At 46.7% G+C, this 10,175-nt stretch overlaps 1 protein-coding gene across 1 annotated transcript; it reads left to right on the top strand.

The window, feature by feature from the left end:
* Positions 1 to 6,228: 6,228 nt before the first annotated feature.
* IER3 (immediate early response 3) lies at positions 6,229 to 8,774 on the top strand. The gene is made up of 2 exons (XM_033141597.1): positions 6,229 to 6,464; positions 8,107 to 8,774. Exons 1-2 carry the CDS (start codon positions 6,258 to 6,260, stop codon positions 8,431 to 8,433), a joined length of 534 nt encoding a protein of 177 aa, XP_032997488.1. The 5' UTR covers positions 6,229 to 6,257; the 3' UTR covers positions 8,434 to 8,774.
* Positions 8,775 to 10,175: the final 1,401 nt, after the last annotated feature.

The raw sequence follows: 10,175 nt of genomic DNA, 5'->3' as shown, positions 1-10,175 counted from the left end.
AGAACACTAAGAAAATATTAAAACACACACACACACAATGGAATGTGAATTGTTTAATTTATTTTGCCCTGCAATTGCTATCTTTCAGCTAAAAGTCCAAAAGAGTTTAAAATTCTTTTGTAGTAAGGATAGGCTGTAGAATTAAAGTTGAGTTCGATGATTTGGATATAGGATGTTAAGAGGTAGAGGTAGAAATTGATATAATGATATAGCATTGAGTAAGAAATAAGAGATGATAGGATAAGAGAAATGTTGTTGTTAAAAGAAGGATAGAAGTAGTTTAAATGGGAAGTTACTTAAGATATTTGCAAGGGACGCAGAAAGAGGAGACAGGAGGAAGTCCGATTAAGATGTGAGAAAAATACAGGTTGTTAAAGATAATGAGATTTTTGTAGTTTTTTGTATTTTTTCTTTTTTATGTAATGTGTTTTAAATGTTTTTGTAGTTGTTATATGTTTTGTTTAAAAACTGTTCAATAAATATTATTTTTTTTAAAAGAGTAAAAAAAAAAAAAAAAGCACAGGTGAGGGAACAAACTCAAAGCTCTGCCCCAAAATTAACTTAATTCACGTTTGGTTCACCCAGAAATTGTGAGAACCACCTTCAGGTTTAGTTCAGAGATTTTTTTGAACTAATTCAATGAACTTCGTTAAATAGAAATAGTTTGTTTTGAACTGGTGCATTCCATAGAACAGCTCCCCGGGTTGTCATCGTCCCCCCTCTCTCTCTGTTCTAACTTTCAATTCTTTCCTTGATGGGAAAAATAATGTTCCTCCTGCTGCCTCTACTGCCAGCTGAGTTCCGGCACTTCCTCGGTTCCTCACACTTCTTGGCAAGAACAATGAGTAAGGGGCTGTGAGATATTTATAACTTTTACGTTAGTGGGGTTGACTTACTATGAACGTGAGATGATGCAAACAGAACAAGTTCAAGTTCGCATTTGGTCTTCTCAGGAACACAGTTAACACTCTGTCAGAAATACATTCATAAAATATACAGTCTGACTAGACGCAAGCAGGACATACCACGTTCAGGGTATATCCCCCCCCCCAGCCATTTGATCAAGTGTAGCCCACAAAATTCAATTCAAGCCACGACAAGGCAGTGATCCATGAAGGGGAAGGGCAGATCCTGAAGTTGAGGCTCCGGTACTTTGGCCACCTCATGAGAAGAGAAGTCTCCCTAGAAAAGACCCTGATGTTGGGAAAGATGGGGGGCACAAGGAGAAGGGGACGACAGAGGATGAGATGGTTGGACAGTGTTCTCGAAGCGACTGGCATGAGTTTGGCCAAACTGCGAGAGGCAGTGAAGGATAGGCGTGCCTGGCGTGCTCTGGTCCATGCGGTCACGAAGAGTCGGACACGACTGAACGACTGAACAACAACAACAAGCCCACAAAAAAGCACATTTGATCTTGACGCTCTTCACACCAAACTGCTATTTCCTGTCCATACCTGTAGTCCGTTGTGAACTAGCCTATGGGTAGGCAAACTAAGGCTTGGGGGCCACAACCAGCCCAATCGCCTTCTCAATCCGGCCCGCGGACGGTCCGGGAATCAGCGTGTTTTTACATGAGTAGAATGTGTCCTTTTATTTAAAATGCATCTCTGGGTTATTTGTGGGGCATAGGAATTCGTTCATCCCCCCCCCTAAGATATAGTCCAGCCCCCCACAAGGTCTGAGGGACAGTGGACTGCTGAAAAAGTTTGCTGACCCCTAGCCTCTATCCACATTATCCTATGGGATAATGTGGTTCCCCTCCAAATAAACTGGTCCCAAGCCATTAAGAGCTCTATATACCAATAGTAAGACCTTGAACTTGGTTAAGTAACAAATCAGCCCATGCAGATCTCTGAGCAGAAGTGTGGTATGCTGACAGGGTCGTGGTGCTGTCAGCAACCGTGCTGCAGCAATCTGCACTAGCTCCAGTTTCCAGGTCAAGCACAAGGGAAGCCCCAGGCGGAGTACATTGTGGCAATCCATGCTTGAAAAAACCAATGAGAAACACAGAGGAAGTAAGCATCTATGTAAAGGGTGGGGAGCGGGGAAGAGTTCTGACTCAGGCACATGATGGGGGGAAAACCCCACTGCAATGCGTCCGGTTTGGCGCTGGATTGTTTTCCCAGTTCAGATTGTCCCTGGATACGGGAAATCCAAATTTACTGCTGAAAAGGAGTGAGAGGGGTCCTTAACTGGACGGAGCCAATTAATTGAGATATAAGGAGATTATTAATCTACAGGGAACACCAGGGGGGCTGAGACCATGATGGTTCAATGGGGGGGGGGGCTGGTTCTACTGCCAGTTTGGCCCATCCTTTGGCATGGATAATTGCCCCCTGAGTATTCGGCATCCGGGCAGTCTGCACTCAGAAGCGGCAGAGGCTGGTCCATCAGGATGACAGACACGTAGCCGCACCAACCTCAGCCAGCTGCCGCCGCCACAACCCTGCCTGCCTGCCTTCTTAACAAACCTGTCCGCTTCCTTCCTTTCACTTTTGCCTTTGCAGAACTCAGCAGGGAGGAAGGGGGGGGCAGAACAAGAATCAGGTGGTCCTGCCTGTCGTTGGCTCTGGCTCCACCTACTGGTGGCCTCCCTGCCTGTCACCCTACCAGTCCCATTATGGGCGCCACTGATTGGCAGAAGGAGCAGGAGGACCCCTAACTCAGCACGGCCGGCTTATCACTTTTTTCGAAGTAACTGAAATAATGTGTTACAGGTGGGTAGCCGTGTTGGTCTGCCATAGTCAAAACAAAATCAAAAATTCTTTCCAGTAGCACCTTAGAGACCAACTGAGTTTGTTCTTGGTATGAGCTTTCGTGTGCATGCACACGAAAGCTCATACCAAGAACAAACTCAGTTGGTCTCTAAGGTGCTACTGGAAAGAATTTTTGAAATAATGTGTGTTATCATCTAAAGAGCCCCTCCGTAAGACCGTTACGTCCAGAGTCTAAAATGACTTGAATGCACCACTGTGTGTGTGTGTGTGTGTGTGTGTGTGTGTACATGACGGTGGGTAGAGGGTTATTTTCAGTGGGAAAACAAATCAGAGAAAGGGTTAAGCACACACGCACACACACACCATATCTGCTTCTCAACTGCAATATATATTTTATCAACCGCTTTAGTTTCCCCACCAACACTTCGTAAGCTGGTTGTAAGTATTAATTAAACTTTGAAGGTATGGTGGGGGTTTTTTCTCATGCTTTTTGTTTGCGGTTAATGATCCTATCTTAGCTGCCCTGAGTCCCCATCAGGTTGTGTGGCAGCTGACAGATATCAAACATGAATGGGAATAGTGAATGAGAAGGTATTACAAGCTTTAAACTTGTTTCTCATATCTAGAGTTCTTATCTTTTTCTTTTTCCTCCACTCCAGTAACTGAACTTTACGTTTCTTCTTGGCCTGTTTACGCCTCCCTGGCTTCTCCTTTTCATGTGTCAGACCCATATTTCAACAAGTGCCCATGCCCAATATGTGGCCTGACTGTTGCAAAATTTCATGGGGCCGGAGAGTGTGTTAAAGGTAGCCGTGGGATGCTGTGGGGGTGTTCCTCGCGCAGGATGTTTATGCCGGGACGAGGGCATATTTGTGCTGCCGCAGTTGCTTGTTTATTTCATGCGCTCGGAGGGTGTGTGTCAGAGAGAAGCTACATTTGGCAAAATAATCTTTATGTGGGGGAGACTGAAATGGCATATTATGGGGGGGGGGGAGCATGGTTACATCCGCCCCCTGTTGCTTCCTCCTCATACCTTCCTGGTAAAGTGATGGTCTTTGGAAAGCATAACCAATTTTACCTATTTTGAGGATTGTTGCTATTTACCGGTAACCCTTCTTCACCTTAAGCTCCTTGGGTGGGGCTGTGGTCTAAACCACTGAGCCTCTTGGGGTAAAATCCCCACAACGGGTTGAGCTCCCGTTGCTCTGTCTCAGCTCCTGCCAACCTAGCAGTTTGAAAGCACACCAGTGCAAGTAGATAAATAGGTACCGCTCCGGCGGGAAGGTAAACGGCATTTCTGTGTGCTGCTCTGGTTTCCATCACGGTGTCCCGTTGCGCCAGAAGCGGTTTAGTCATGCTGGTCATATGACCCGTTTTGACTGAAAGCGAGATGAGTGCCGCACCCCATAGTCGCCTTTGACTGGACTTAACTATCCAGGGGTCCTTTACCTTTCTACCTTTTGCCTTAAAATACAACAAGCATATTGTTATGTTCGACCCCAATCTCTGAGCAGTGCAAGATTCCAGAGGTTCCAGTCGCTTACCCAAGATTCGTATTTCCTTTGGAATGAGGTCCAGTAGACTGCTGTGTCTTTATGATGTATGGTTTATATACATCTATCTACACACAACCTGAGCCTATGACAGAGGGGCTCACAGCATTAACACCCCAAGAGGGTCTTGCTTCATCCGTAGCCGCAGCCTTGGATTCAAACAGAAATCAAGCATCGCTCTGACTCTCTGGCTTCCCAAGCTGTTGCGTCTAGCTTCTAGCTCCACTCTCCACTCTTGGTCTTTCTAACTACCAGCGTGTTGAGGGAAGGGGACCTACCCATTTTCCCTCTGGCGTGGAGCCACTTCCTTTGTTCCCTTAATAGCCCAACACCCAGCTATCACCTCACCAGGAAGCTAGCCTGGCTGTTCAAAGGACCCAGGCATTAGAGGGATCTTGGCATACAGTCTAGTCTCCCCTCCCCAAACTCAGGACAATATTTTAAGAGCGTGTAAGAAGTGTCCTCTCCTTCAGTCCCTACACTGGCTTTCAACCTGCACCCAGGTCCTGTGCAGAATTCCCATCTTTACCTTCAAAACCTTCCTTACCTCTCCCCTGCCCTTATTTCTCTCTGTCCTCAACTCACTGCTGTCTGTGGCCTTCCAATCCCCTCCGTCATCCAAAGGTCTTTTGCTCTTTCCTGCTCTTCCCCATACCTGGAACTGCCTCTTGGAACATCTTTGTGAGGTCTTCTCCTGCCTGCAGCTCCCAGACAACTAGTATCCAGAGTCATGCTGCCTCCAACAGTGGAGGTTGAACATAGCCATGCGCTTCGTAGCCACAGAATCATGGAATTCCAGAGTTGGATGGGACCCCCAGGGGTCATCTAGTCCAACCCCCATCAATGCAGGGATCTTTCATTGTCCATTCAGTGCGTGTGTGGGGAACAGCAGAGCCTTGTGGCGCCCTGAATACCGACACGGTCATTTATTAAACCGTAAGCTTTCATAGAATCATAGAACGCAGCAGAGACTTTATTTCCTCAGACTTTTAAAGAAGAGCAATCTGAGCGAGAGACTGCTGGTGTCCTTCTATCGAGGCAGCATAGAGACCATTCTTACATACTCTATCCGTGCTTGGTTTGCCAGTTGCACAGCCACCGACAGGAAAATGCTCCAGAAGGTCATAACCACAGCCCAAAAGATTATCGGTCATCCTCTCCCATCTTTGGACGAACTATATAGCTCCCGTTGTCTAAAAAAAGCAAACAACATTTTACAGGATTCGTCTCATCCTGGATATAGTTTGTTTGCGCGGTTGCCTTCGGGCAAGAGATACAGAACAATTAAATCAAGAACGAATAGACTAAAAACAGCTTTTATCCAAGAGCTATAACTATTTTAAATGCTGTAACCAAATGATATAATCTTTGGGGAGTCGTGATGGATGGTATGTATGTGTATGTGTGGTTGTAAATATATAAATGCGTATTTGTGGCTGTAAATGTGGGATGTGATTCAATTTTGTTGTACTACGTACAATGACAATAAAGTATCTATCTATCTATCTATCTATCTATCTATCTATCTATCTGTCTGTCTGTCTGTCTAACTGTAGAGTTGGAAGGGACCCAATGGATCATCTCGTCCAACTCCCTGTGGTGCAGGAATCTCAGCTAAATATGTCAGCTGCGGTAGATAGCTCCGTTGGTTAGAGTGTGGTGCTGATAATGTTTGTTTTCAGCCTATATCGCTCTGCTCTTTGCAAATTACTCAATCCTGCCCTTCCTCCCTCCGTTTTCACTCTCTCTCTCTCTCTCTCTCTCTCCGTGCGTGCCATTGCCTCACATTTCCTCCCGGGCGCTCAGCCAGCTCTGCACTTTGGAAGGTCTGGATTTTCCAGGCTGAGCTGTCTTCTGAGCATCAGGCTCCGTTGGCCAATCGGATGGCGGCGGGGCGTGGCCTCTGCCATTCATAAAAGCCCCGGGCCGGAGGGCGCCTTACTCAATCAGACAAAAGGTCGCTTCGCTCTCTGCTCGCTCTCGCTGCATGAATACTGCCACGATGTGCTACGCTTGCACGCCGGCTCTGCCCGCCCTTAAGATGGTCCCTGGCCCCGGCAGGCCTGAGCCCACCGGGCCCCAATATTTCACTTTCGATCCTCTCCCGGAAGCCGGCGAAAGCCCGGCTCCCAAGAACATCTCCAAATCGAGCAGGATCAAGAAGAGATCCCGGAGGGTGCTTTATCCCCGAGTGGTAAGTGAGCGCACTCACGCCCAGCAGGGCAGCTCGGACTCCTGGGTTCATCTGGAAGGGAGTGGGGGCGGGGAGGGGGTTTCCCCGAGGGGCAGAGAAACGGGACTCCTCTTAACAGCGCGATCCTTTGCACATCTAACCCAAGAAGTAAGCCCACTGAGTTCAGTGGGACCTTCCCCCAGGGGTAAGAGTGCATAGGATGGCAGCTTTTGGGGAGATCAGCAGATTCTCCCAATCCACCTCCAGAGAATAAAGCGGAACGCAAGAGCAGGATTCTAGGTTCCTAATAAGAAGGGGGAGGGGAGGAAGAGGAGCTAAATAAGATTTTGCAAACACCCTACATTTAAAGAACACCCCTGAGAATTCTGGGGTCTTTAGTTTGCCCCTCACAATTCCCAGCACACTTTAAAAAAACCACAACAACACAGTTCCCAGGGTTTTTTTGTGTAGAGGCAGAATGTTGTTTTCTGTGTATGGTGCATGTTTCATAATATCCAGTCCTAGTTCCCACCCTTTACTGGCAGGCCTCCTGAGCTGCCAAAAGTTGCACGGCTGACTAAAACCCCACAGGCAAAAAAAACTTTCCCTAACCTTGCATCTATCTGCAAGGTGAGGAGGCAAGCTCTTGGGTTTACGTCATATGCATCTGCCAGGAACGCATGAGCTTTGCCAAAAAGGTGTGTGTGGAGGGGGGAGTGGATGAAGGGAGGGGAACCAAAGAGCTTTGCCAGCAGGGAAGATGGCAATTCGGTCAGCATGCTGAGACAGGTACAGAGAGAGGCAGGATCTGTTCACAGATAAGCATCCCATGTTACCTGCTTCAGCATGTCAAATAGGATCCTCCCCTCCCTACTGAAGCAATGGGGAGAGAGTTCCCTCTCCTCCATAGGGTTTGGGAGCAAGGACTCTCCCCAGTGGAGCAGAGCTAAGATTTGTTTGGGGCAGGGGTCAGCAAACTTTTTCAGCAGGGGTCCAGTCCACTGCCCCTCAGACCTTGTGGGGGGAGCCGGACTATATTTTGGAAAAAAATATATGAATGAATTCCTATGCCCAACAAATAACCCAGAGATGCATTTTAAATAAAAGCACACTTTCTACTCATGTAAAAACACTAGGCAGGCCCCACAAATAACACATAGATGCATTTTAACACCAGGCAGGCCCCACAAATAACCCAGAGATGCATTTTAAATAAAAGGACACATTCTACTCATGTAAAAACACGCAGATTCCCGGACCATCTACGGGCCGCATTTAGAAGGCGATTGGGCCGCATCCGGCGCCCGGGCCTTAGTTTGGGGACCCCTGATTTGGGGTTCCCCCCCCTTGAATTTTGATCTGAGGAAGGGTGATTGCGAATTGGTTGGTGGAGCTAAGTACGGTAACTGCATAGGTGAGATAAGGAGGAGTGTATTTTGAGAAATGCATTGCAACATGCTGACAGCATAGGGAAATCACTGATTAGTTTGGTGCAAGGACAGTGGGAAACAGCATTGCATTCTGGGCAAAAGGGCTGCCCTGCACCTGGATTCCTAGGCTGGCGTTGCCAGCTGAAAGGGATTCTGGGAAACATGCTTAACTGCAAATGGGAATGCGGGGTGATTCTTGTGTTTCTAATTGCCTGCTCTTCCTCTCTTTACAGGTAAAGCGCTACTATCCCACTGAGGAGCGAAGCTACGTCAAACACCTTTTCATTATCCTTCTCACTGTCATCTTCTTCCAAGTCTACAGTGCTGAGGAAGAATTCGCTGTCGTGGACGCCTCCCAGAACGCAGAGGAAAATGCCTCTGTCTGCTCCACAGAGATGAGGGGGTCCCAGGGGGAGAACCTCCTTGAGCAGCTCATCGTGGCCTCCTTTGAAATCGAAGAGGCAGCCAATAGCACCGGTTGGGACTGGGGAGATTGGGAGGCAGCCGAATCTGCCATCGACATCACTCAGTTCCTGGAGCAGAGGCCAGCTGCTTTCTGAAGACCCCCCCCCCCAAGGGGAGAGGACTGTGAAGGAGGAGCCCAGGCTGTAGTGTTCACATCTGTCTTGAGAAAAAGCAGAATTCAAGCCACGAATGAGTTAAATGCCGTTTGAAACACAGCCAGCTCCTTCTGGCATTCTGGAGCAATCTTGCTCCGAACGCAGCAAGACTGACGTCAAAAGAAACTTGAACCAACACTACATTTTGAACAGAAAGGGGAAGGTTTTCTTTTTTAAAAAAATGTTATTTTATTTCTGCAGCAGATCAGACATCTGGCAGGCAGAGTGAAGGATGTTAATTTAATATTTATTTAATAATAATAATAATAATAATAATAATGAATAATAATATGTATAATTTAATGCGTTTAATTTAAACTGACTTAATTTAAACCTGCGTGAAACTGGGAGTTTGCAAGTGAAAATGCTGGCTTACGCCGTTGGGCTGAAATAAAAAAAACACACAACTTGTAATGTACGTCTTTCTCTGTCGTGGCCGGACATAATTGTATTAGAGCTTAAGTGGGGAAATATTTTTTTTAAAAAAAATGATGATTAAAGTAGGGTTGGGAACGTTGGAGGGTGGTGCTATGATGTTCTTAGCTGGTTTGGAGGGAAATTATTAGTGTGACAGCTCTGAGAGTACAGAAAACCAGACAGGTAACAACAACCCCCCCCCCCCAACAAGCTCTGACATTTCTGAGGCTGATGGGGAAAAAACAACCCACAGCAATTCTGGCTCACTGACAGAGAAGGACACAGTGAAAATGAAAAGCAGAGGCACCATAGGAGACTTTTGAGTTGAAATTCATTCTGCTCCACATATTAGCCAGCAGTTTTTGCTTACTGTGTAAGCATGCTCTCAAAAAAGCAGCAACCACTTCCATACCAGCATTTCCGAAATTGCAGTAGATTTCTTTCGTGAATTGCACTTGTGCGTGTCCACGCTGTTGGCAGATGAATTGTCTGAAATCTGTATGTTCTGTGAACAAAAGTGAATAAATGTTTTACATGAGACACACTTTCTTTGTTGTTGTTGTTGTGGGAGGAGGATAGCCCAGTGGGCTAGGAGATATAATAGAGGAAGAAAACAGACGACTGCAAAGAGGGGCTTCTGGGCTGCAATTCAGGGAGAAGAGCGTTTGCTGGGAGTTCCAGGTTCAATCCTCAACATCTCTGGGTAGTGTTGGGAGACATCCCTATCTGAAACCCCGGATAACCACTGCCAGTCATTGTAGACAACACTAAGCTAAATGGACCAGCTCAGCATATGGCAGTTTCCTAGGTTCAGAAGGGATTTAAAGGTTGTCAAGAACCTGGTCAAGCGCTACAGCCTAGCAGTCCTTCACTGTTACTACGTAGGTGTGAGTGGTAAGTACCAAGATGGGAGATTTTGGGTGGTATTCAATGCACTCGTACTGTCACTGCAAGGACCTTTAGCTGCTCAATGGGACTTCCCCACTCCTTTCCCCCAAATTGCTCCAGAGGGTTGGGGAGGGGGAAATCAATAACTGATTTGGGAGGGGCGCAGGAAGAAGTCAGAGAGAATTGCACAGTTAAAAGTTATTGTGCTGATCAAAAGAGAGTGCTGAATTCCACCCTCTGCTTCCGTAGGTACAGGTAGTAGCATCAGTAATGGTATAAAGAATGGTGCTAGGTACATTTCTTATTTTTAGGAGTAGCTGAATGAACCCAAGAAGAACAAGGGTTTGGATTTGATACCCTGCTTCATCACTATCCGA

Source organism: Lacerta agilis, chromosome 2, assembly GCF_009819535.1.
Source record: "Lacerta agilis isolate rLacAgi1 chromosome 2, rLacAgi1.pri, whole genome shotgun sequence".
Classification (NCBI taxonomy): domain Eukaryota; kingdom Metazoa; phylum Chordata; class Lepidosauria; order Squamata; family Lacertidae; genus Lacerta; species Lacerta agilis.
Note: the sequence above shows the minus strand (reverse complement) of the source record. Positions and strands in the feature narration are given on the sequence as shown.